The 27,589-nt window shown below is 37.0% G+C and overlaps 1 protein-coding gene and 1 long non-coding RNA gene across 13 annotated transcripts in view; one reads left to right on the top strand and one right to left on the bottom strand.

Moving 5' to 3' along the window:
• The window catches only part of KIF27 (kinesin family member 27), a 93,132-nt gene extending 70,233 nt beyond the window's left edge, over positions 1-22,899 (top strand). For 9 of the 12 annotated variants that reach the window (XM_055578922.1, XM_055578925.1, XM_055578928.1 and 6 more), the window contains 5 exons: positions 2,442-2,657; positions 5,976-6,182; positions 7,837-8,035; positions 11,251-11,415; positions 21,574-22,899. In XM_055578922.1, coding sequence (XP_055434897.1) covers positions 2,442-2,657; positions 5,976-6,182; positions 7,837-8,035; positions 11,251-11,415; positions 21,574-22,058 — 1,272 coding nt within the window. In that variant the 3' untranslated portion in view covers positions 22,059-22,899. Of the gene's footprint in view, positions 1-2,441; positions 2,658-5,975; positions 6,183-7,836; positions 8,036-8,728; positions 8,823-9,115; positions 9,255-11,250; positions 11,435-21,573 lie in introns of those variants that run through there. The other 3 variants (XR_008713771.1, XR_008713772.1, XM_055578927.1) reach the window with 3 other exon arrangements.
• Positions 1-27,589, bottom strand: part of LOC129650449 (uncharacterized) — a 39,331-nt gene that overhangs the window by 792 nt on the left and 10,950 nt on the right. Inside the window, exon 2 of the long non-coding RNA XR_008713773.1 lies at positions 26,391-26,427. This is a non-coding gene — a long non-coding RNA (uncharacterized LOC129650449). The remainder of the gene's footprint in view (positions 1-26,390; positions 26,428-27,589) is intronic.

Below are 27,589 nucleotides of genomic sequence, written 5' to 3'. Positions count from 1 at the left end.
GAGACAGAAAGTAGAATACTGGTTACTTAGAACTGGATCAGGGCTTGGCGAGGAAATAGAATGAGTGCTAGTGGGCATAGGGTTTCTTCTGAGAGACTGATGAAAATGTTCTAAGATTGATTATGGTGATGGTTGTACAAGTTTGCAAATATACTTAAAACCATCGAATTATACACTTTAAATCGATGTATATGAACTATATTTTAGTAAAGCTATTACTGAAAAAAACCTATAAACACATAAAGGGAAAAAAGAGTAGGGGAGATAACAGAAGACAAAAGGTTACCAAAAAAATGTAAGCTGGAAAGCAGATAGATAAGTGGTTACTGGCTTAGCAGAGCAGAAAAAGCTGAAATCCAAGTGCCTAGATGAGGGACTCCAGTGAGAGTCAAGCCTTTAGCTTTCTTAGTAACAGCTTCACAAGCTATAATTCACATAAACATGAAAAAAAACTCAGAAATGAAGGGACCATGAATTTTAGAAGAGAGGAGTGAGGCCTGAGAATGAAAACAGGGCATGGTTGGGAAACCATCCTTTTCTAATTCTGGACTAGATGATTTATTTTCTGAAGATTGAACCAGGTACAGCAGAGGGCTGGGGTAAGTAAAAATAAACAGGGAATGAATGGAAGTCTGAATCCTGAGATACCCATTTCCTAACCCCTTCATATATCCCAAAATGCAGGCAGCCAGACTTATACTTCCCAGCAGAAGATTGGTAGATTTTTCTGAAACAGTCCCAGGAAAAAATAGCCTAAAAATTTACATTTGGGAGCCCTCAACTAAGTGTCCAGGTTCCAGGTATATCCTACTGTCATAAGTCTTAACCCACCACAGTATCAGCATTTTAATACCTGACTCTTAAGTATGATGGAGATCTCAGGAATGCTACTAACATTAAAGATGGAGGCCAAAACAAAAGGAAAAAAAAAAAAGATGATTAGAAAAATTAAAGATAGAACAAGGAGCTGAAAAAACTTTAAAAATCTTAATATCCTCAAGGTGGTAAAAGCTGATACTCCATCCATAAAGCAAGAACTGCAGGCTATGAAAAACATGAAAGAACTTTTAGAAATTAAAAGCTCTGAAGGATAATGTTAAGAAACATCTCAAAAAGTAAATAGAAAATAAGAGGAATAAAATTTAATTGACAGATAAACCCACAAAGTCCATCATCCAAGTAACAGGAATTCCAGAAAGATAAAACAGAGGAAGCAGGAGAAGAGGAGATTATCAAAGACATAATACAAACAATTGCAACACTGAAGATATGAAACTCTGGGTTGAAATAGTTTATCAAGGGCATAGCAAAGACTACCAAAAGCATATCATTGTATAAATCTTGAGAGTCAGAATGGCACTGGAGTTCTCAACCTTCTTCATTAGAAGACCTGAAGCAGTCTTAAAACTCATAAGGAAAATGGTATCCAAACAAAGATTCTCTTTTTAGACTAATATAAATTAAATGGGAAGGTAGAATACAGACATTTTCAGGTGAAAAAAATTATCTATAACCTAGCCTGTCTCAGGAAACTGCTAGAGGATGTGCTCCTTAAATATGAGGACACAAGCTATGGAAAAGAAAGCCTTGGGAGCCAGAAAATGTGCTCTTACTGGAAATTTTCAATAGTACCAAAGGAAGTCCAGGAACAACTATAGTCTAGTTTGGAGCAGGGGGATGGAGACTCTAGGCAAAATGTTGCCAGAAGAGAAGAGAATGAAAGTATTCCCTGATTAAGTTTTGATCAACTGAAAAAATAATGTTGAGAGGAATTTTATAGTTCTATTGGAAAAGAATTAGTTACAAGGTAACAAAAAAAAATTGTTCCAGATGGAAATATGATCATTTTGTCCTAGATAGTTCAGTTATGAATAATATTCACAAAGTCATGTAAACTATTGATTTAAATAAAAACCGTAATACAACTTAAGTTGGGAGAATACAAGGAGGGGAAATACAGACAAGGAGGCATAAGAGTGCCAAATCCTTATCTTTCATAATAGACAACCAGTAGACAGCATCTAAAATTGGTAATGTTATTTAGAAACATGGACATATACCAGAAGAAATAGCTTTAAAGGTTAAAGATGGTCATTTCTAGGGAGCAGGAATCAGAGAAAGGGTGGTGTAGGAGACTTCTTTTTAAAAAAATTATAAACCTTATGGTAGTATATACATGTAATTATTTTGATGAAATACCAAGACCAGGCACAGCCAAATAAATAATAAAAACTTTATTTTTAAATCTCCACTTAAAAAAAGACATTCAACTTAAGGCTTAGAAAATGAAGCCCCCCCAAAAAAATCCATGGGAGAAAATAATAATGTAAGAGCTAAAAATATGTTCACATAGTAGTTTTCTCTCTGTTTTTTTCCTGATTTATTTATAGTCTGTATTTCTAATAACTGACCTTAGGGTGTCTGGTTGATTATCTTTTTAGGCTTTGAACACAGACAGTTTAAAAATATCAACTCGCCTGAGCTTGTTGGACCAAGAGTTGTCTGAAAAGAATGTGCAGCTCCAGAGCAGCACAGCTGAGGAGAAAATAAAGATTTCAGAACAAGTACAAGCCCTCCAGAGAGAAAAGGATCAACTGCAGAGACAAAGAAACAGTGTGGATAAGAAACTTAAAAATGGTAGCATGTTGTCACCTGAAGTAAGTCAGTATGCTTTGGAACTGGAAGTACTGTATGATGGATCACTTGGATGATTTCCTTCACCCTTGTTACCGAAACATAAAAATGATAAACCTGACCAACTTTGTTTCCTTGAGACTTTGTCAGATGTACTGAGTTTCCTTGGCACCTGTTTGGTGCCATGAGCCAGGCTTGACTAGAGACTGTGATGTCCTCTCATGGAGGTCCATGAATGTGGCCCCTTCCTAGCATTGCCAGGGATAGGGAGACTCACACTTGCCTTGAGTATGGCCTTTCTCAGCTGAGGTTTTCACAGAACACAGAAAATGATTTGAGGGACTCTTTCTCTCATTTCTTCTAAAGAGGGCACCTTTTCTTTATGCATCTTTCTTGGGTGATACTTGGTAATTCATCATCTATAACAAAGGCCTAGAGCATTAAGGGTTAATTGTTTTAGAAAGTACAGGAACATTGTTCCACACTAAGCCCTAGCCAAGTAGATATGCAAAATTCAACCCCCAATAGAAATAACTTTTAGGAGTTTTCATTTAAGGGAACATGTGGCTTCTCTTTTGGAGAAGGCAATGGCACCCCACTCCAGTACTCTTGCCTGGAAAATCCCCATGGACGGAGGAGCCTGGTGGGCTGCAGTCCATGGGGTCGCTAAGAGTCGACACAACTGAGCGACTTCACTTTCACTTTTCACTTTCATGCATTGGAGAAGGAAATGGCAACCCACTCCAGTGTTCTTGCCTGGAGAGTCCCAGGGACGGGGGAGCCTAGTGAGCTGCCATCTATGGGGTCGCACAGAGTTGGACACGACTGAAGCGACTTAGCAGCAGCAGCAGTGGCTTCTCTTCATCATTATTTTTTTAACTATGTAAAAGGCGTTGCATTTATTGGCTCCCAAATTGTCCCAGACTTTTTTTCAAAATTTTATTTCAGTTGGCAGTGGTAACCATAACTTATTATTTTATCAGACAAAGATGAACTTTTGAGCCTGGATTTTCTCTGCAAATATTTATGGTCAGTGTCCAAAGTAAGGGAAAGTTACTAACAAAAAGTAAGTGGCTAGGAATCACCTTGCTGTATCTTGTAGTGTTTTAGATTTGAGCAAGTATGAGAAGAAGTTGAAGGGGCTGGTTAAGAAGCAACAGGGGAGAGGATTTAATGACATTATTGTTCATTGAGTTGATGAAAGAAATTGAAGACAAACTTGACTGGAGGTTATGTGACATCATGAGCTTCTACTGCCCTATTTTATAATGTAATTTGGGTAGCTTTGCCAAGAACCACAGAATAAGGTTTTCCCCTCAAGGCTGTCAAAGTCAACCCCCAGCCCTGCAGATCTAAAGGTCTGAGAGGCTAAAATTCAGCAAAACATTTGAGCATTTAAGGAATTCTTGAGTGCCCAGGACAGTTCCTGGGCCCTATGGAAGAAACAAAAAAGTAGAAAACATTATGCTTCTCTTGAGGAATTCTACTCCATCTGAGAAGAGACAGAAAGATGAGAAAACTCTAAATCTTGATGAATATAAAAATCAAGTTATAGATAATGTAATAAAGTTATTTTGTTGTTGTTATTTAGTTACTAAGTCATGCCCGAATCTTTTGCGACCCCACAGTCTGTGGCCCGCCAGACTCCTCTGTCCATGGAATTTCCCAGGCAAGAATACTGGAGTGGGTTGCCACTTCCTTCTCCAGGGGGTCTTCCTCACCCAGGGATCAAACCCACGTCTCCTCATTGGCAGGCAGATTCTTTATCACTGAGCCACTAGGGAAACCTAATAAAGCTATACTTAATGCATTATTTATCCAAAGCAATGCAGTGATCATTTGGTGGAAGATTGAATTAAGGCAGCATTGGTGAATCAGAATCTTGAGCTGGATTATGAAAAACATGGTATGTATTGATAGATATAAGAAAGAAGGTCATTTTAGATAGAACACTGTTAAATAAGGCATAGAGATAGGAATGAGCAAATTATGTTTGCAGAGTGGTAGAGTGTCCATTTTTAATTTTTATTTTTTAATACAATTTTTAAAGGTTATACTCCATTTAAAGTTACTACAAAATATTGGCTATATTCCCTGTGTAGTATAATATATCCTTATAGCCTGTCTTACTCCCAGTTGATTGTACCTCCCACTCCCCAGCCCCTATTATGTGCCCTGCCACTGGTAACCACTATCTTGTTCTTGGTATCTATGAGTCTGCTTTTTTTTGTTGTTATATTCACTAGTTTGTTGTGAGTTTTAGATTCTACGTATAAGTGATACAGCATTTGTCTTTTTCTGTCTGACTCACTTACTATAATGCTCTCCAGGTCCATCCTTGTTGCTGCTGCAAATGGCAAAATTTTGTTCTTTTTTATGACCAAGTAGTATTCTGGCACCCCACTCCAGTACTCTTGCCTGGAAAATCCTATGGACAGAGGAGCCTGGTAGGCTGCAGTCCATGGGGTCGCTATGAGTCGGACATGACTGAGCGACTTCACTTTCACTTTTCACTTTCATGCATTGGAGAAGGAAATGGCAACCCACTCCAGTGTTCTTGCCTGGAGAATTCCAGGGACGGGGGAGCCTGGTGGGTTGCCGTCTATGGGGTCGCACAGAGTCGGACACGACTGAAGTGACTTAGCAGCAGCAGCAGTATTTCTTTGTGTATATATACCACATCTTTATCCATTCATCTGTTGATGGACACTTAGGTCGCTTCCATACCTTGGCAATTGTAAATAAAGCTGCTATGAACATTGAGGTGCATGTATCTTTTCAAATTAGTTTTTCTTCCCAGATATGTACCCAGGAGTAGAATTGCTGGATCATGTAGTAGTTCTTTTTTAGTGTTTTGAGAAACCTCCATACTGTTTTCCACAGTGGCTGCAACCAATTTATATTGCCACCAACCATGTATGAGAATTCACTTTTCTCCATATCCTCACCAACATTTGTTATTTGATGATGGCCATTCTGACAGGTGTGTATCACACTGTGGTTTTTTATTTGCATTTCCCTGATGATTAGCGATGTTGAGTATCTATCTTCTCATATACCTGTTGGCTATATGGATTTCTAGAGGGTCAGTTCTTCAAGAAACATTTGAGTTTCTATTTTATGAGGAATTCTGTAACTAAAAATGCTGTAATGTTTTGTGGTGAAAATACAGCACAATTCATGATACTTATTTGGCAGCCACCATGGATTGGTTTGAGGGAAGAGTAGAAGAATGGTAATGTCCATTAGACCCAAATAGCATAGTAAGATCTTAGAGTATGACAAAGTCCAAGTTATACTACTTCATTTAAAATGAGTGATTTCTATTGTATTATATCTAGGAAGAACATCTTCTTTTCCAACTTGAAGAAGGGATTGAAGCTTTGGAAGCCGCAATTGAATACAAGAACGAAAGTATCCAGAGTCGCCAAAACTTGCTCAGAGCATCATTTCAAAACCTCTCTCACAGTGAAGCAAATGTCTTAGAAAAACTAATTTGCCTGAGTCCTGTTGAGATTAGAGCTGTTCTTTTCAGATATTTCAATAAGGTTTGTTTTTCAGGGACAGAGGGTTTTCTTATAAGTAGGGATCAAGATGGGTATGCAGCTCACATATATGAAGACTTTACAGTCCTGAATGTTGTCATCTGAAATCTTTGTGCTTATCCAAGTATTGTAGGCCTAAATTCTAGTGAGGTTCTTAAAATTGAAGGGTTGCTTGAAAGGAGGATGCTTTTTGAAATAGTTTTAAAATCCAAAGAATTTAATCCAAATATTCTTCAGGCACTATTAGTTGGATGTTTTCTAAATTTGGTTGTTCCTACTTAGCATTCATGAAAAATCAAGGGACCCTCCAGGTTTGGGTTCCCTTTCCTTCATTGCTGGGTAGGGGTACCTTTCTCATCATACTTTATGAACTGAAATAGAGATGAAATGGTACATCAGTGACAAAGATAGTGATTGATTTTAGCATTAACCTGGGTGTGCTTTCTCATCATACTTTCTCATCATGCTCTATGAACTGAAATAGAGATGAAATGGTACATCAGTGACAAAGATAGTGATCGATTTTAGCATTAACCTGGGTGTGCTTTCTCATCATACTTTCTCATCATGCTCTATGAACTGAAATAGAGATGAAATGGTACATCAGTGACAAAGATAGTGATCGATTTTAGCATTAACCTGGGTGTGCTTAATACAAATTAAGATATTTTATACAGATTTTACAGTTTACTGATAGAGATGTTTCATAACACTGAAAATAATATCCGTCTTTTCTCCAATGTCTTCTCTTAAGATATATATTATGAAATGTTAAGCAAGTAGATTACTTTTTTCTCTGAAAAATATATTCAGTTTAAGATAATAGACAATGAAAAATAAAACACTGAAGTTTTAAAATAAAGTTCTAATTCTGTGAGACAAGTGAAATAAAGATGAAAAAATTAATAGAAGTGTTATACACAGCCCTCCTCTTGGATAATGACTATCAGAAGTACACTTCTATCATTGATGTGAGTGCATCCCATCACTGGGTGTTTGGAGGGCAGAAATAATGGTGCATATTGTCTGAGGCTTTGATACAGATAACTCTTTTGTGGTGGTCTTAGTGCAAGGGCCAAGGTCAGTGGATTTTTCTGATCTTAAGAACCCTTTATAGAGATTAGTATTTTTCTGGAGAGAAGGTCTTTATGTTATTAACAAGTACTGTGACACAGATATTGTCTGAAGTGTTTTTACTTTATATCAGTGCAAAGAGGAACCCACTGGACTAAAAGTAAAGTCTCAGGCCAAACTCTATTTATAGCTGAAAAAATTCTGTCACTTATTTATAACATTCACTTTGGAGTTAAAAATGAGAATTATCTAGATATTACAAGAGTCTTTAGAATTCTTGATATTTTTTTAGACCGGGAAAATAGTTATAGGATTACAAATGTAAACTACAAAGATTATGTCTAAGAAATGATGGTGGGGTGATGGTTAGACCAACATTATATTTAAATTGACGTTGTTACCAATTCAGAATCCCAACAAATTAAAAAAGGCTAGTTATTTTGTGGGTTTGTTACAAAGCATTTGCCTAGTTATACCATGGTGATTAAGGGCGTTCATCTTTATGAAGTCTAAAGAGAAGTAAATTAATCTATTATATTAGGCTGTCTAAGACAGTTAAAAGGTCAAAAAATGTCTTTGCTAGGTGGTTAATTTGCGAGAAGTTGAACGGAAACTAAAGTTACAGAATGAAGAAATTAAAATGAAAGTTTTGGAACGGGATAACGTGGTTCGTGAATTAGAATCTGCACTGGAACATCTGAAATTTCAGTGTGACCGGAGACTGATCCTCCAGCAAAAGGAACATGAGCAAAAAATGCAGCTGCTGTTACATCATTTCAAAGGTAACTGCCCCTTCTCATCAGCTGTGTAAAGATGATGTAGAGGATGGGGATCAAGAAAGGAATTGGGTCAGTTAAAGCCTAACATGCATAAATAATTACTACTAACAGGTGTTTTGTGCTTTGTGTGTTTGGGTCCACATGCTGGGATAGCCCTATAGATGTAAGGCACTTCAGGCCTGAAATACCATCTCGTCTGCCTATCCCCAGCGACACACAGAGAACTGCTGCAATCCTGTTAGTTATTTGTCTAGTTACTGTGTAGGAATGTGGGATGACATCTGGCTTGGTGATATATAGCTGAAAAGGTCCCCATTTCTAGGATATAGAACCTTGATATTTAAATCACTTTACCTTTATAAAATTAAAGTGATAGGTTCTGTAAGATGTCTGGTTATAGTTCTCCTTTTAGTTATATCAGTTGTAAATTTTATGCATTAAAGATTATAGCTTAGGTCAAAATTAGTCTACCATTGATGGGCACATACTGTTCCTTAGCACACAGTAGTTTAGTTCAACTGTCAACTGTGGTGTGGAAAGACTTGTCATAGCGGTTGGTCTTCACAATACCTGGGCTTATGACTGGTACACAAACAGTTTCTATGGCAACAGAACCACTGCCTGGCGATACTTCAATGCCTGGAATACTTCAGTTCAGGCAGCTTAGCTGTTGGGTCTTCATTCTTGTGAATCTAGAGCTGGAAATGTGGTAAAAGGGATCTGGAAGAAGAAACCCAAGTAAGCAGAAAATTGGAAAATCTATGCATTGGAGTGTTGAGGCAGTCTGCCTGTAAGTTAAATTTTATAACCAATTAATTAGCAACTAGTTGCCTGATGACAGGACTTCCTTTACTGGATTCCACACTTTATTTCATTCAAACACGTTCTCTTTACATCATGTTATTCTGTCTTACGTCTCTAAAAGTGATATTTTAATAGAATTTTTAATATGTTTTTTCAAGTGATTGGCATTTTACAAAAAAGCTCATGCTTTAGCCAAATGAGAACATTTTAAAAATCATTCATTACTATAGCTGGGACACGTTTTTCATAACTAAGTTGTAACTGAAAATATTTATGTAGGAAACATTCTGTGCAAAATTCTTGAAGAGATGGGAATACCAGGCCACCTTACCTGTCTCCTGAGAAACCTATATGCAGGTCAAGAAGCAACAGTTAGAAGTGGACATGGAACAAGAGACTGGTTCAAACTGAGAACGGAGTAAGTCAGGGGTGTATATTGTCACCCTGCTTATTTAACTTATATGCAGAGTACATCATGCAAAATGCTGGGTTGGATGAAGCACAAGCTGGAATCAAGATTGCTGGGAGGAATATCAACAGTCTCAGATATGCAGATGATACCACTCTAATGGCAGAAAGTGAAAAGGAACTAAAGAGCCTCTTGATGAGGATGAAAGAGGAGACTGAAAAAGCTGGCTTAAAATGCAGCATTCTAAAAACTAAGATCATGGCATCTGGTCCATCACTTCGTGGCAAATAGGTGGGGAAACAATGGAAACAGTGACAGACTTTATTTTCTTGGGCTGCAAAATCACTGTGGATGGTGACTGCAGCCATGAAATTAAAGGACGCTTGCTCCTTGGAAGATAAGCTATGACAAACCTAAGCAGCTTATTGAAAAGCAGAGATAATCGCTTTGCCGACAGAGGGGTGGGTCCCTATAGTCAAAGCTATGATTTTCCAGTAGTCACGAATGGACGTGTGAGTTGGACCATAAAGAAGGCTGAGTGCCAAAGAACTGATGCTTTTGAATTGTGGTGCTGGCAAAGACTCTCAAGAGTCCCTTGGACAGGAAATCAACCCTGAATATTAATTGTAAGAAATGATGCTGAAGCTGAAGCTCCAATACTTTGGCCACCTGATGTAGAGCTGACTCATTGGAAAAGACCCTGACACTGGAAAGATTGAAGACAAGAAAAGGGGGTGACAGAGAATGAGATAGTTTGATGGCATCACTGATTTAACAGACATGACTTTGAGCAAACTCTAGGAGATAGTAAAGGACAGGAAGCCTGCATGCTACAGTTCATAGTGTCGCAAAGAGTCGGACACAACTGAGCAACTGAGCTCAGGACCGTTTTCTAGATTTACCAGTAGGAGAGGGTAGGTCTGAAGATCAATAAACTGAATTTTACTGGTTGTAGAACATAACTCAAAGGGAACTGTTGTGAACATTACTAAATATTAATTAGAAGTTTTAAGTTATATTGTGGCATAAACTAGAGGTTTACTTATGGCTTTTTCCCCACTTCTCTTTTTCTGGTGGTTTTTCCTTTGTAATTTAATCTTTCAGCCTCTTCTGACAGGTTTCTGGTTTTTCTGGTTGTATATTTCTTTTTTATTTTCAATTTTATTGGCCATGCCACAAGGCATGTAGGATCTTAGTTCCCTGACAAGGAATGGAACCCACGCCCAGTCTTTTTTTCCTTAAAGCATTGCATTTATTTAAAAAATTAATCTATTTATTTATTTTTGGTTGCACTGGGTTTTTGTTGCTGCATGGGCTTTCTCTAGTTGCGGAGATTAGGGGCTACTCTTCATTGCGACTTGGCAGGCTTCTCATCACGAGGGCTCCTGCTGTTGTGGAGCAGAGGCTGTAGGCGCAGGGGCTTCAGTAGTCGCAGCACACCAGCTCAGCGGTGGCAGCTGACAGGCTCCAGAGCACGTGCTCAGAAGTTGTGGCGCATGGTGTTAGTTGCTCCTCGGCATGTGGAATCTTCCTGGACCAAAGACTGAACCCACGTTCCCTGCATTGGCAGGTGGATTCCTGTCTACTGTGCTACCAGGGAAGTTCCCTGGTCGTATATTTCTTGGGCCGATAAACCTTAGGCTTATGACTTTTATATATCCACAGTTCCTGATACAAACTTTAAGACACTGATGCAGCTGGACAGGGTTCCAAATGTAGACCTTACTTCTGATGTTCTGAGGATAAATTTAGTTAGTAACTACTCAAAAAGTACTTATGAATCATGAAAAATATGTAGTTTTAAGGGTTAGGATGGGGAAGGGCTCATCCTACTTTGAAAACATTTTACAGGCAGAAGAATCCATATTGTAGCTGAAAACAAATCCATTCAAGGAACAGATACCTGTAACATACTTCTCATCCTTTAAATAGAGTCTGGGAGCGCTGTTAGGATTTTCAGTCATTTATTTTAAACTGATTTTAAATGTAAATTTCTGTTTTATAGAGCGAGATGGGGAAGGCATTGTGGAAACTTTAAAAAATTATGAAGATAAAATCCATCAGCTGGAAAGAGATCTATATTTCTATAAGAAAACCAGCAGAGATCTGAAGAAGAAACTCAAGGAACTGGTAGGGGAAGCAATTCGGCGGCAACTACTACCATCAGAAAGTAAGAGGTTTAGCATTACCTGTTGCGCCAACACCATAGCACGGTTTGCCGTGGAGCCTCTCCCAACTGATTGGATTATTTAGAATTCTGTCTCTGTAACAAAAATAGTTGTCTAGTTTATGTGTAAGACAGAACCACTGGATAAAAGAATAAAAAAACAAATGTATATGTGTGTAGGAAATGATCATTTACTGGATTGTCTACCATGTACCAGGGGGTCCTATATTTTCTGCTGCTGCTGCTGCTAAGTCGCTGCAGTCGTGTCCAACTCTGTGTGACCCCATAGACGGCAGCCCACCAGGCTCCCCCGTCCCTGGGATTCTCCAGGCAAGAACACTGGACTGGGTTGCCATTTCCTTCTCCAATGCATGAAACTGAAAAGTGAAAGTGAAGTCGCTCAGTCGTGTCCGACTTTTAGCGACCATGGACTGCTGCCTACCAGGCTCCTACATCCATGGGATTTTCCAGGCAAAGTACTGGAGTGGGGTGACACTGCCTTCTCCGACTCACTAAAATTCTTAAAATAACCCTAAATATAGGATAGCTGTTTTTTTCCTGTTTTATAGGAAATGAAGCCTTCTGATTATCATAAAAAAGTAAAATAGAGAATAACAAAAGTAAAGGTAAAATAATATCATATGTATTTCTAAGATCACTCAGGTTTTTCATATTGTGACGTCTGGAAATTCGAAAATATAATAAAACCATTGTTGAGACTAGGATGTTTTCTTGCATAATTATATGTAGATATGTAGAAATACCACCTTCCTCAATGAAATGATAAAACATGACAAAGAACTTTGCAAAAGCAAAAACTGCCATGAAGGTGATATATCTATGATTAAAACATATTGTCTTTAAGCCCACCAGTAGAGAGAAATCCATATCTCTAAAATAATATATTCTCTTTTTATGAAAGAATTAGCCTTCCTTTAGAGAAAGTATTCTTCTAATAAGTTAAGAATGGTTTTGAAAGTTGATTTTACAGTCTTTTTTAGGAACACAGCTATTTTGTACCTGTAAAGAAAACTTGGGTTGTTAAAAAAATTCGTTCAGGTTTTTCTGTACCAGCTTATGAAAAAACCCGAACAAACTTTTTGCCCAACCCAGTACTTAAAGATGATTACAAGAGGTAAAGAGTACACCTGAAACTAATATAATGTTACATATCAATTATATTTCAACTTAAAAAGATAATTATAAAAACTGAAACCATAAAAAATAGAGTCCAGTAAAGAATGATGTATGTGTACAATGAAAAGATGTGTGCTGAATATATAATGTAAGCAGAATTAACAGTTTTAAATCTTAAAACTCAGTAATATTTTATTTTTCTGTTACTGTCATTTTATTTTTAAAATTAATCTATTTATTTTAATTGGAGGCTAGTTACTTTATAATATTGTAGTGGTTTTTGCCATACATTGACATGAATCAGCCATGGGTGTACATGTATTCCCCATCCTGAACCCACCTCCCACCTCCTTCCCCATCCAGTCCGTCAGGGTCAATCCAGTGCACCAGCCCAGAGTACGCTGTCTCATGCATTGAATCTGGACTGGAGATGTATTTCACATATGATAATATACACGGTTTCAGTGCTATTCTCTCAGATCATCTCACCCTCGCCTTCTCCCACAGAGTCTAAAAGTCTGTTCTTTACATCTGTGTCTCTTATGCTGTCTCACATATAGGGTCATCGTTACCATCTTTCTAAATTCCATATATATGCATTAATATACTGTATTAGTGTTTTTCTTTCTGACTTACTTCACTCTGTATAATAGGCTCCAGTTTCATCCACCTCATTAGAACTGATTCAAATGCATTCTTTTTAATAGCTGAGTAATACTCCATTGTGTATATGTACCACAGCTTTCTTATCCATTCATCTGCTGATGGACATCTAGGTTGCTTCCACGTCCTGGCTATTATAAACAGTGCTGCGATGAACATTGGGGTACACGTGTCTCTTTCCCTTCTGGTTTCCTCAGTGTGTATGCCCAGCAGTGGGATTGCCGGATCATAAGGCAGTTCTATTTCCAGTTTTTTAAGGAATCTCCACACCGTTCTCCATAGTGGCTGCACTAGTTTGCATTCCCACCAACAGTGTAAGAGGGTTCCCTTTTCTCTGCACCCTCTCCAGCATTTATTGTTTGTGGACTTTCTGATAGCGGCCATTCTGACCAGCGGGAGATGGTACCTCATTGTGGTTAAAACTCAGTAATATTTTAGAAAAGTAGTTCTAATGCTACATTATATTTATTGTATGTATCATTTATAGGCATTTTCCCAAACAGTTCTATTTAGTCCTAAACTCGGTAAGCCGGTATATGCTAACCCCATTTTTAGATGTGGGAATTAAAGCTTAGCGTGGCCCAGTGACTCCAAAACAGACCAGTAAATAGAACATGGTCTGAGGTCCCCGGTCTTCTAACTCCTGGTTCTGTGTTCTAGTAAAAAGCCATTTTAGGATAGAGATGTGATACAAACATACCAATTCTGCCAAAGAGACCAACCTTTCTGATTTCAGGGTAGTAATACAGAGGTATTTACTCATATAACTAAAACATTTACTTGAAACTCTGTCTGTGACACATAGCTGAACCTTTTACTTGAAATGCTATCTGCAAAAAATTAAAGTATAAACAGATATTAAGTAGGGAACAAAGCAATTAGCGTAACCCCATTTTTGCTTTAAAAATATACTTTCAAATTTTAGATATCTGAAATTAGCTGTTTACTGTTTAAATGGCCCATTTTTATACTCCTGAGTCCACTAAACATCTCTTAAAATGACAGTGTGGTATATGGTGGTAAACAGGCTTAAAAAACCTAGATCTTCATCATGCTCTTTAATGAAACAAACACAAAAAGCTGAAAAAAAAAGTTAAATAATCTTGGAGATGTGTAAATTGAGGATAACTCATATCTTACCAACTTACCTGGGAAGTCTAGTCTTTTTTTTTTTTTTGACCTTGTAACTTGCAGGATCCTAGTTCCCTGACCAGAGATCAAACCCAGGCCCCTGGCATTGGAAACTCAAAGTCCTAACCACTGGACTACCAGGGAATTCCTGGAGGTAGACGTCTTAATGATGTTGAAGATGTTATCTCAGCTAATTTGCTATTTCCCCTAGAACTATCTTAAATATCTTTATTTTTTAGCTATAAAAAATAATATATAGTCATTATAGAAAACTTTGAAAATATAGAAAAAAAATCAGAAAAAATCACCCACAATCCTACCCAAAACTATTAATATTTCAGCATAATTCTTTTCAGTGATCTCCTTATGCTTTAAAAAAATTCATTTGAATTCATATTGGTGAAATAGCTTGTACTATATCCTATTTCAAAATGCTGCTCTAATATAATGGAACCCTTCTCCACATTCCAACATGCCAGAGGCTGTTCACCTTGGAGACCTGCTGCAGATATGGGTACGGCCTGGCATGAGATGTTTTAAATGAGACCGTTTGAATTATAAAATATAGCTGTTTAAATATATCAAATTTTGAATTCCCTAACATCACTTCATGGGAAATAGATGGGGAAACAGTGAAAACAGTGTCAGACTTCATCTTTTTGGGCTCCAAAATCACTGCAGATGGTGATTGCAGCCATGAAATTAAAAGATGCTTACTCCTTGGAAGAAAAGTTATGACCAACCTAGAGAGCATATTGAAAAGCAGAGACATTACTTTGCCAACAAAGGTCCGTCTAGTCAAGGCTATGGTTTTTCCAGTGGTCATGTATGGATGTGAGAGTTGGACTGTGAAGAAAGCTGAGCACCAAAGAATTGATGCTTTTGAACTGTGGTGTTGGAGAAGACTCTTGAGAGTCCCTTGGACTGCAGGATCCAACCAGTCCATTCTAAAGGAGATCAGTCCTGGGTGTTCTTTGGAAGGAATGATGCTAAAGCTGAAACTCCAGTACTTTGGCCACTTCATGTCAAGAGTTGACTCATTGGAAAAGACTCTGATGCTGGGAGGGATTGGGGACAGGAGTAAAAGGGGACGACAGAGGATGAGATGGCTGGATGGCATCACTGACTCGATGGAGGTGAGTTTGAGTGAACTCTGAGAGATGGTGATGGACAGGGAGGCCTGGCATGCTGCGATTCATGGGGTCACAAAGAGTCGGACATGACTGAGTGACTGAACTGAAAGCTATAGAGAGTTTTTTTTAGCTTTTTTTTTAAATAAAAATTTATTTATTTTAATTGGAGGCTAATTACTTTACAGTATTGTATTGGTTTTGCCATACATTGACATGAATCCACCATGGGTGTACATGTGTTCACCATCCTGAACCACCCCCCCACTTCCCTCCCATCTCATCCCTCTGGGTCATCCCAGTGCTCCAGCCCCGAGTATCCTGTATTATGCGTCAAACCTGGACTGGCGATTCATTTCACATATGATAATATACATGTTTCAATGCCATTCTCCCAAATCATCCCACCCTTGCCCTCTCCCACAGAGTCCAAAAGACTGTTCTATACATCTGTGTCTCTTTTGCTGTCTCACATACAGGGTTATCATTACCATCTTTCTAAATTCCATATATATGCTTTATTATACTGTTCTGGTGTTTTTCTTTCTGGCTTACTTCACTCTGTATAATAGGCTCCAGTTTTATCCACCTCATTAGAACTGATCTAAATGTATTCTTTTTAATGGCTGAGTAATACTCCATTGTGAATTTGTACCACAGCTTTCGTATCCATTTGTCTGCTGATGGACATCTAGGTTGCTTCCATGTCCTGGCTATTATAAACAGAGCTGCGATGAACACTGGGGGACACGTGTCTCTTTCAATTCTAGTTTCCTTGGTGTGTATGCCCAGCAGTGGGATTGCTGGGTCGTAGGGCAGTTCTGTTTCCAGTTTTTTAAGGAATCTCCACACCGTTCTCCATAGTGGCTGCACTGGTTTGCATTCCCACCAACAGTGTAAGAGGATTCCCTTTTCTCCACACCTTCTCCAGCATTTATTGCTTGTAGACTTTTGGATCGCAGCCATTCTGACTGGAGTGAAATGGTACCTCATTGTGGTTTTGATTTGCATTTCTCTGATAATGAGTGATGTTGAGCATCTTTTCATATGTTTGTTATCCATCTGTATATCTTCTTTGGAGAAATGTCTGTTTAGTTCTTTGGCCCATTTTTTGATTGGGTCTTTTTTTTTTCTTTTTGGAATTGAGCTGCAGGAGTTGCTTGTGTATTTTTGAGATTAGTTGTCAGTTGCTTCATTTGCTATTATTTTCTCCCATTCTGAAGGCTGTCTTTTCACCTCGCTTATAGTTTCCTTTGTTGTGCAGAAGCTTTTAATTTTAATTAGGTCCCATTTGTTTATTTTTGCTTTTATTTCCAGTATTCTGGGAGGTGGGTCATAGAGGATCCTACTGTGATTTATGTCAGAGAGTGTTTTGCCTATGTTCTCCTCTAGGAGTTTTATAGTTTCTGGTCTTAAATTTAGATCTTTAATGCATTTTGAGTTTATTTTTGTGTATGGTGTTAGAAAGTGTTCTAGTTTCATTCTTTTACAACTGGTTGACCAGTTTTCCCAGCACCACTTGTATATTCTTGCCTCCTTTGTCAAAGATAGGTGTCCATAGGTGCATGGGTTTATCTCTGGGCTTTCTGTTTTGTTCCATTGATCTATATTTCTGTCTTTGTGCCAGTACCATACTGTCTTGATGACTGTGGCTTTGTAGTAGAGCCTGAAGTCAGGCAGGTTGATTCCTCCAGTTCCATTCTTCTCTCTCAAGATGTTTTGGCTATTCAAGGTTTTTTGTATTTCCATACAAATTGTGAGATTATTTGTTCTAGCTCTGTGAAAAATACCATTGGTAGCTTGATAGGGATTGCATTGAATCTATAAATTGCTTTGGGTAGTATACTCATTTTCACTATATTGATTCTTCCAATCCATGAACATGGTATGTTTCTCCATCTATTAGTGTCCTCTTTGATTTCTTTCACCAGTGTTTTATAATTTTCTATATATAGGTCTTTAGTTTCTTTAGGTAGATATATTCCTAAGTATTTTATTCTTTTCGTTGCAATGGTGAATGGAATTGTTTTCTTAATTTCTCTTTCTGTTTTCTCATTATTAGTGTATAGGAATGCAAGGGATTTCTGTGTATTGATTTTATATCCTGCAACTTTACTATATTCATTGATTGGCTGTAGTAATTTTCTGATGGAGTCTTTAGGATTTTCTATGTAGAGGATCATGTCATCTGCAAACAGTGAGAGTTTTACTTCTTCTTTTCCAATTTGGATTCCTTTTATTTATTTTTCTGCTCTGATTGCTGTGGCCAAAACTTCCAAAACTATGTTGACTAGTAGTGGTGAGAGTGGGCACCCTTGTCTTGTTCCTGACTTTAGGGGAAATGCTTTCCATTTTTCACCATTGAGGATAATGTTTGCTGTGGATTTGTCATGTATAACTTTTATTATGTTGAGGTATGTTCCTTCTATTCCTGCTTTCTGGAGGGTTTTTATCATAAATGGATGTTGAATTTTGTCAAAGGCTTTCTCTGCATCTATTGAGATAATCATATGGCTTTTATTTTTCAATTTGTTAATGTGGTGTATTACATTGATTAATTTGTGGATATTGAAGAATCGTTGCATCCCTGGGATAAAGCCCACTTGGTCATGATGTATGATCTTTTTAATGTGTTGTTGGATTATGATTGCTAGAATTTTGTTAAGGATTTTTGCATCTGTGTTCATCAGTGATATTGGCCATCAGTGATATTTAGTTTTTGTGTGTGTGTGTGGCATCTTTGTCAGGTTTTGGTATCACAGAAGAAATCAAAAAAGAAATCAAAATATACATAGAAACAAATGAAAATGAAAACACAACAACCCAAAACCTGTGGGACACTGTAAAAGCAGTGCTAAGGGGAAGGTTCATAGCAATACAGACATACCTCAAGAAATAAGAAAAAAGTCGAATAACCTAACTCTACACCTAAAGCAAGTAGAAAAGGAAGAAATGAAGAACCCCAGGGTTAGTAGAAGGAAAGAAATCTTAAAAATTAGGGCAGAAATAAACGCAAAAGAAACAAAAGAGAACATAGCAAAAATCAACAAAGCCAAAAGCTGGTTCTTTGAGAGGATAAATAAAATTGACAAACCATTAGCCAGACTCATCAAGAAACAAAGGGAGAAAAATCAAATCAATAAAATTAGAAATGAAAATGGAGAGATCACAACAGACAACACAGAAATACAAAGGATCATAAGAGACTACTATTAGCAATTACATGCCAATAAAATGGACAACTTGGAAAAAATGGACAAATTCTTAGAAAAGTACAACTTTCCAAAACTGAACCAGGAAGAAATAGAAAATCTTAACAGACCCATCACAAGCACGGAAACTGGAACTGTAATCAGAAATCTTCCAGCAAACAAAAGCCCAGGACCAGATGGCTTCACAGCTGAATTCTAACAAAAATTTAGGGAAGAGCTAACACCTATCCTACTCAAACTCTTCCAGAAAATTGCAGAGGGAGGTAAAATTCCAAACTCATTCTATGAGGCCACCATCACCCTAATACTAAAACCTGACAGAGATGCCACAAAAAAAGAGAGTTTTATATATATAACTCTCTCTCTATATATATATAAACTATATGAATGAAGTAGTACATGCTTAATAATCAGTATCCTAGTTAACACATAACTGTTTTAGTATTCAGTTGATTGGGTTTCAATAGTCATCTTTTCATTGCCTGCCTGCCAGACTTTATATGCTTTCAATATTTTTAGTATTTCCAAGTAGCAAAGAATTACTCTTTTGACTAAAATATCTTGGTTACTTCTTGATCATGCTTCTGGCTCAGTGCATCTGTTTTCTAACATTTTGTGAGGATAAAATCAGTTAATATGGACATGCAATCTATGTACTTGTTTAACTATTTAAAATTATCCTTGTATCAATTAATTAATTTAAACGTCACCCATTAATTAAAAATATAATAGGCTTAGCTATGAGTGATGGAGGACCTAAAGCTGAATGGAACTCAGGTCCTTGTCAGGGAGCTGATAGTCTTATGGTGTGTTCAGTTGTAAACTAGAGCAGAGCCAATAAATGATCTACCAGAGGTTAAAGTCTAAGGACCATAGTCTTCCTCAGTGGGCCTAAGGTGGGCTTCATGGAAGAGATGGCCACCCTGGTGCAATTGATATTGACAGAGTATCCTCATATCAATTTAAGTCACTTATAAAACTCTATGTGTTAGGATATTAGAGTCAAAAGATCTGGTTGGGATTCTAATTTCTTTCCTTTTTTTGGGGGGGTGGATTCTAATTTCTTTTACTGCCTGTGTAATTATGGATGAGTTAAATCTTTGTTTAGTCTGTTCCATTAGTGGTGAAATTCTGGAAGAGGGAAACTGTATTGTGAGGAATCTAAGTGGGCTTGGGAGTGAACCTTTCCAATGAGCCCATCTCTGCCCTTTCTCTTACAATCTTTAAAAACTAAGATGTCGGGCTTCCTCCACCAAACACTATGACCTGAGCATCAGGATTTCTTTTTTCATTGAAATATAGTTGATTTACAATATTGTGTTAGTTTCAGGTGTACAGTAAAGTGATCCAGATACACACACACACACACACACACTTACCTGATAGCTCAGTTGGTAAAGAATCCATCTGCAATGCAGGAGACCCCAGTTGGATTCCTGGGTCAGGACCATCTGCTGGAGAAAGGGATAAGCTACCCACTCCAGTATTCTGGCCTGGAGAATTCCATGGACTGTATAGTCCATGAGGTCGCAAAGAGTCAGACACAACTGAGTGACTTTCACCTATCACTTATATACACACACACTCTTTTTCAGACTGCTTTCCATTGTAGGTTGTTAGGCATCAGGACTTTTAAAAGTTTCCGGGTGACACTAATGTGCAGCAAATTTTGGAAGCCACTGTGATCAACTTTGTACCTACTAATTCCATTTGAGGATCTATGTCATTTGCCAGTTCGGGTTTTTTGTTTTTGAGAACTTTAAAAACTAGAAAAATCAATCCTTTTTTTTTTTTTTTTTCAATTGAGGTAGAGTTGATGTATGATGTTATGTAAGTTTCAGGTGTACAACAGAGTTATTCACAATTTTTAAAGGTTATATAGAAAATCAATTATATTTTAAACCTAAAATCAATTATATTTAAAACCTATATACAAACTAAAATGGCTGCAGGAGCCAGGAAGCCAGAGTGAGCAGTGGGGCTACAACAGCCATCCACACTGGCAGGGGCAGCTCTGCTCTGGCTGCTGTTGCTAGGCAGAAATTGTCAGTTTCTCTCCTTTTTCTATAAAATCCGGAAATTTGTATTTTTATGTGAAACTTTCCACTTTTTAAATTTTCCATCACATATTATTTTATAGGCTAAGTTAAACAAATCTGTGGGCCAGATTTGGCTTTGGAGCTGCCAGTGTGCACCTCCTGTTTTTAAACTTGATATACACAGGACCAGAAGTGTACTAATTGCACCATCAACATATGTTACTGTTGGCATTTTTCTTTGCGTTAGGTCTAGTACCTATATGGACTTTCTTTAAGTTTTGTCTTTGATATTAGATGATTCTGTGATTTGACAGCCTCAAGCTTTGCTATCTTCACTCAGTCCTATCACTCATTCCAGCGAGATGGTCCCCTCTGAGGGGTATGCTGTCATTTCCATTTTGATGCTGGGAGCTGTGGTATGTACCCCAGAGTACGCTCAGATGGAAGAACCCTGCTCTCTTGCTTGGAGTCCCAACCAAGACTAGATTTTCACACATATATGCCAAGTCAGAAGATTCCCTGGAAATATGACCAGGACTTGGGACGTAATTCACCAGTGGCAAGCCCAGCAGAGGCAGGTGTGGAAGGGCTCCACAGAGGCCGAAAGCACTCCTATGTTTCTATGGGCGCCAAAATCTCTAGAAAACTCTTTCAGTTTTGCTCCATTAATAAAGAATTCTGAGTTATTCACATGCAAATGCCTCTAAGTGAAATAATTCATTTTTACATTTAAGTCACATAACAACACAAGTTGGAAGACATAATTTATATTGCACAATATACTATGGTTAAAATACCTGTTTTTAAGGAAACCTCTAATTATTTTTCTGCTTTTTTGATTACTTTTAGATCATGATGCTGGAGATGGAGTTCAGAACCCAGAAAAAGCCAGCATGGTTTCAGAAGAATTAAAATGGGCATCCAGAACTGAAAGTATGAAATTAAGTGGAAGGGAAAGACAATTAGACAGTTCCACAAGCAGTTTAAGAACACAACCAAATCCTCAGAAGCTCTGGGAAGATGGCCCAGAATTACCTCCAATGTATAGCTCTGTAGCACCCACTAGTGGGCATTTGTTAAGCAATGAGGACAAAACCGAAATAGATGAAAATCAGTTTACAAAATCTAACAGTCGACCATCATCCCAAATTCAGCCAGTCGGAAATGTGGAACAGCTTCATGGTATCACACCTGTAAAGTTGTGTCGCAAAGAGTTACGCCAAATTTCTGCCTTGGAACTGTCATTACGACGTTCCAATCTTGGAGTTGCGGTTAGATCAATGACTGCTGATTCCCTTGAAGTAGCTAGGAAAGTGAGTGACTTAAAAACTTAGGCATTTAATAAGAAAAACTTTAATTTAGAAGATGTGTAAAATTCCTTTTTCTAACCTGTTAAAAATTAAAGTTTAAGTTCACTAGCTCTTCCCTCAGGATAAAGAAGGGGAGGAAGAAATCCTTTTGTATACTGTGAATGTGTGTTTTCTTCCAAGATTTTTTTGCTCTAAATATTATTATATAATATAAACTTCAGTTTGGAATTAAGAACTAAATACTGATTTGCCCAACAAATACAGTTTGTACATTTTCATATTTTTCAATCACAGAAAATATCCCATTACTATTTTGTTACCTATGTTACTTTTGTTACTTTTCCAAACTTTCACTTGTAAAATAAAGCTTTTTCTTAAACTAATTAGTGTTTGAGTGGAACAGCAGCAAAACCACCCTGATGTACGGAAATCTGCTCCATTAGAGTAACCCACTTTCTTACTGACTCCCATTTTTCTTATCTGATGCTGCTAATTTTTTTCTTTTGTTCTTTCCTCGGTTGCTGTCGACGCTGACCATCTTACCTGGCACCCAAACTGTTGCCCTGTGTTCAAAGACTTCTAATTTCTAGCCCCTAGGGAGTAGGATTCCTTGGTCCCACTGGTAAAAACCAGTTCCTATAGGAAAAGAAAACCAAACCAAAACTAACTTCTAAATTGGTGAATAGTTTTTATATCTCTAAAGTATGGTATTAAAAATAATTTACCATATTTTAGAGATAATACACAATGGAGTATTACTCAGCCATTAAAAAGAATACATTTGAATCAGTTCTAATGAGGTGGATGAAACTGGAGCCTATTATACAGAGTGAAGTAAGCCAGAAAGAAAAACACCAATATAGTATACTAATGCATATATATGGAATTTAGAAAGATGGTAACAATAACCCTGTGTACAAGACAGCAAAAGAGACACTGATGTATAGAACAGTCTTATGGACTCTGTTGCAGAGGGAGAGGGTGGGAAGATTTGGGAGAATGGCATTGAAACATGTATAATATTATGTATGAAACGAGTCGCCGGTCCAGGTTTGATGCACGATACTGGATGCTTGGGGCTAGTGCACTGGGACGACCCAGAGGGATGGTATGGGGAGGGAGGAGGGAGGAGGGTTCAGGATGGGGAACACATGTATACCTGTGGCGGATTCATTTTGATATTTGGCAAAACTAATACAATTTGTAAAGTTTAAAAATAAAAAAAAATAAAAAATAAAATAAAAAAATAATTTAAATTATGGATTAAATAGATTTCTGTGGACTTACCTGGGAATGGAACCATAATATATAATGTCAGCCAATTAGAAACTGCTTCATCCAGCAAATTTACAAACGAAGTTAGAAATTTTATTTGTAACAGGGACTATTTGAAGCCAGACTGGTTTTAAGCCAGGTTTTTTTTTTTTTTTTTTGGTCTTTCTTTGTAAGATATATACTTAATATATACCATATATAATGTGTGATATATGTGTATTGTTTGCTAAGTTATGTCCAACTCTTTTGTGACCCAGTGGAGTGTAGCCCACCAGGTTCCATTGTCCATGAAATTTCCAGGCAAGAATACTGGAGGGGTTGCCATTTCCTTCTCCAGGGGATCTTCCTGACCCAGGGATTGAACCCACATCTCCTGCACTGGCAGGCAGAATCTTTACCACTGAGCCACAGGGAAGCCTGATATGTGTATAAAATGGCACAAGGCCAGTATCTTAAAAAAGCATATCAATCATATATTTAATAATAAGTACAGGTTTATTAATGAAGGTCCTAATTTTAAATCCCTTATAAGATTAGTATTTAGAAATAATTCATATAAGAATGTATTTTGACTTTGGAATTCTGCTGCCTGCCCAAGAAATTGACACATACTTGTTTTACCTGTGGAAATACAAATGCATTTTCTAAAAGCCAGCTCACTAACAAAACAATAAAATTTATATTAAACCAACAATGAGTAGATTTAATAATACAAATGTGAACTGACTTCTAAATAACAAATACATAATTTTTCCCCTTTTTGGTTAAACATATATCCTTTATATGCTATGATGGATTTCATGTACATACTCAAACACACATATGTTAAGAATGTCCTGAATAATATATTCTAGGAATGAAACTTCTGTCTTTCTATTTAGTCAGCGCACTTACAAAGGAAAAAAAAAATTAAGGCACCTCCCCAAAAGCAAGTACAATTTTTCTTACATATACCGCTAATAAATTTTACTCTTATTTCACATGCTGTCCTTAAGTCTGAACATTTTGTCATTGTGTTTGCCTTTTTGGATGTGTATGAAATATGTGGGGGTTTTTTTGTTGATTATATTTTTTCTACCTATAACAGCGTTTGGAAAGAAACGTATTTGCCTCCATAAAGTAGTAGTTCCTTCCCTAACTCCAGAGTGTTGTAGATAACCGAGTTGGAGAACTTGGTGAATATGGGAACCGTGAGTAGCAAGAACATTAGTGAAGGTGCTTTTGTGCTTTAATGTTTGTTTTCTTTTGCTAATGTTTTTTTCCCCCTTAGTTCTTCATATCTTCATGAAGTCAGGGTCCAAGAAGTCAGCAAAAAAATATATATATATGATCTTCTGTAATGTGGACTTGATTGCCATTGGCTTGTTTGTAACAGCCCAGGTCAATAAAGTGATAAATGCTAATTTAAGGATGGGCATCTTATATTTTAAAACAAAGGGTTTTACATAGAGTCTTAGAATGAATTGCTAAGGAGTCAAGTCCCTAATGGGATTTTGGTTCTGTAGGCACAAATTCTTACACATTAAATGACATATGTCATTAAAGTATGACATGTTTTACTCTTTCATTTATTTCCTTAGGCACATACTTAAGATTTTTGTAAAACACTGGAGTATTAATAATGAAAGTTCATTGTCCACTCATGTACATAATTCCTCTCTCAACTTCACTGGAATCTTTTAAAGTACTCATGTGTATTTTACATTTAAAGATAAACCAGGCTCCCTTGATTAGTACTGATAAAACATATATTTTCAAAAATTGAGAGTTAAGCTGAGTGAGATCCTTCCATGATAAATACTTCAAATGCATTGGGTATGCAGTATTTTGAGCTCATCTGGGCAGTAGTGTTCAAAGAGTGTGTATGGGAGCATCGGTCTAATGGGAGAAGTATTTTATCGCTGTCATTGTTTCCCTGATGCTGATAATAAAAAAGTAGACTGACTTTTAATAAGTTTTATTGGTTTTAAATTCTCTCCAAATAATGCACCCCTCAGTGCTTGCAACAGGGGTGCCTACTTCCATTCCTTGCTTTGGAATACAGAGCATGCATGACACCACATACTGGAGTAGTGTTTGACTTTTATAATGCTATTTCCATTTTGACCCCAACAATACCCCAATGTGGCAGTAATTAGAACGAGAAATTATAAAAAGAAAGCTCGGCAAAACTTGATGTTTAGTATTGGCTTTTGATATTTTACATAGTTCTTATTTGTCCCTTTTTAATATCTCTTTTCCTAGGAATTTCCACGGTGCATCAACAGAATAGCCACTATTTGAAATGCTGGCAGTGTAATTTAATTGAACCCAAATATATTGACTTAGATTTAGGTATTGGTTTATGTTGGTAAACTATTATTCAACACACTACTACTGAGTTACCTCTGTACTACCTGAAGAGAAAAATACAACAATCTCACACTTTGTTATAATGAGCAAGATCCTTATATGCCCAAGGAACAAAACCATTCACAACAGAAGACGAGAAAACTAAACATTTAAAAATATTTGTGATTAAAGCAGAACAAAAGCAATATATCAATGAAGTGAAATAATATGTGCACACTGTATTATTGTGTTTTCAAGCTTATTACAGTATGTTGTTTAGTCACTAAGTCATGTCCCACTCTTGTGATCCTATGGACTACAGCCCTCCAGGCTCCTCTGTCCATGGGATTTCCCAGGCAAAAATATTGGAGTGGATTGCCATTTCTTTCTCCAGCAGATCTTCCCAACCCAAGGATAGAACTTGCATCTCCTGCATTGCAGGCAGATTCTTTTACCACTGAGCCACCAGGGAAAGCAAAATATGATTTCTCAAGTCCAAAGTGGTAAATATTGTTCGAAATTATTTGATTTGAGAGATATCTTAAAAGAAATACTTCTTGGGAATTCCCTGGCAGTCCAGTGGTTAGGACTCCATGCACTCACTGCCAAGGACCTGGATTTGATCCCTAGTCAAGGAACTAAGATCTCACAAGCCTTTCAGCATAGCCAAAAAAAAAAAAAAAAGAACCACTTTTTGAACCTTACCCCAAGTAACAACAACAAAATATAGGTAAATTATAGCTTACTTACCCCTCACTCCCCACAGAGTTCCAGGATTCAAAAAGCTCTGATAAAAAGAGAAAAAAGAGCTTTATTTTAAAGCATTCCATAGGCCAGCAAGGAATTTTCAAAAATATTTTGAGAGAATATATTTTATCTCTCTTGCAACAACACAAACTTTTAACTTCAATCATGGGCTATCTCTAAATAAACCCTGAAGAATACTCAAGTTGGTACTGAATTTGCCATTTGAAAATAGACACATCCTGGTTCTTACACCAATTCCTCCTCTTATGAATACTGTTTATTCAGGATTATGTGAAAAGACACTCTAGACAGAATCTGAATGGAAATTGTTGAGCCATTCAATAGAGAATTATAAGAAACATTATTTTGGATAAATTTTGTCAGCCATAACAAACTGAAGACTAGGACTTAGATGATTACCACCAAAGAACCACAAATAGTATCCCAAAGCAAGCACTGGAGGCAGAATTTACAGAATTCATCTTCATAAAACAATACTTAACCATTTTGCTTAATTTTTCTCTGCCAAAATATCCCTAAATTTTCTACTGAAAAAAAGGCTTCCATTCGTGATTACAAACCATCAGCTATTAGCCTTCCTTGAGAGGCTGAACTTATTTTTGTTTGTGGCCTGCAGTGGAGTATCACTGCAGTATCCACCAAGAAAAGGAGTGAGGAATTGATAATTTTGGTAATTTATAAGTATTAAAATTGTAAGATTAGGCAGCATTTGAATTGTTCCATTAGAACCCTGGGACTAAGCCTGTTTTACAGGACATTTTCCTGGCCAGCACTGGGAGTCCCTTGGCTGTGAGATGACCAGAACACGATCAGAGTGATACAGGTTATAATCTTATCAATGGAGTACATTAAATAAATATATTTTCTAAAGCACCAAATAGACTTTTTTTTTTTTTTAGAAAAAGCAATTTATGCGTCGCTCCTTATATTTAAAATCAAAATCTTATTTTTCAAATGCAACTTTAATAAATCGGGAGCAAAACTACTATTTTTACTATATGTAAATAGCCTGTTGCTTTATCAATTACATATATAAAAGCACTTTGAAGACTAAAGCATCATATATGTTTATGGTAGAATTATTAGGTTTTCCATAGAGCTGACTGTCAAAATGGAATAACTTTAGGACAAATGTGGTTGTTTAATTTATATTAAATATTTTAAACTTTCAGAGGTTTAAT

Source organism: Bubalus kerabau, chromosome 4 (assembly GCF_029407905.1).
Source record: "Bubalus kerabau isolate K-KA32 ecotype Philippines breed swamp buffalo chromosome 4, PCC_UOA_SB_1v2, whole genome shotgun sequence".
Taxonomy (NCBI): domain Eukaryota; kingdom Metazoa; phylum Chordata; class Mammalia; order Artiodactyla; family Bovidae; genus Bubalus; species Bubalus kerabau.
The sequence above is the reverse complement of the archived record's forward strand: the minus strand, read 5'-3'. Positions and strand labels throughout refer to the sequence as shown.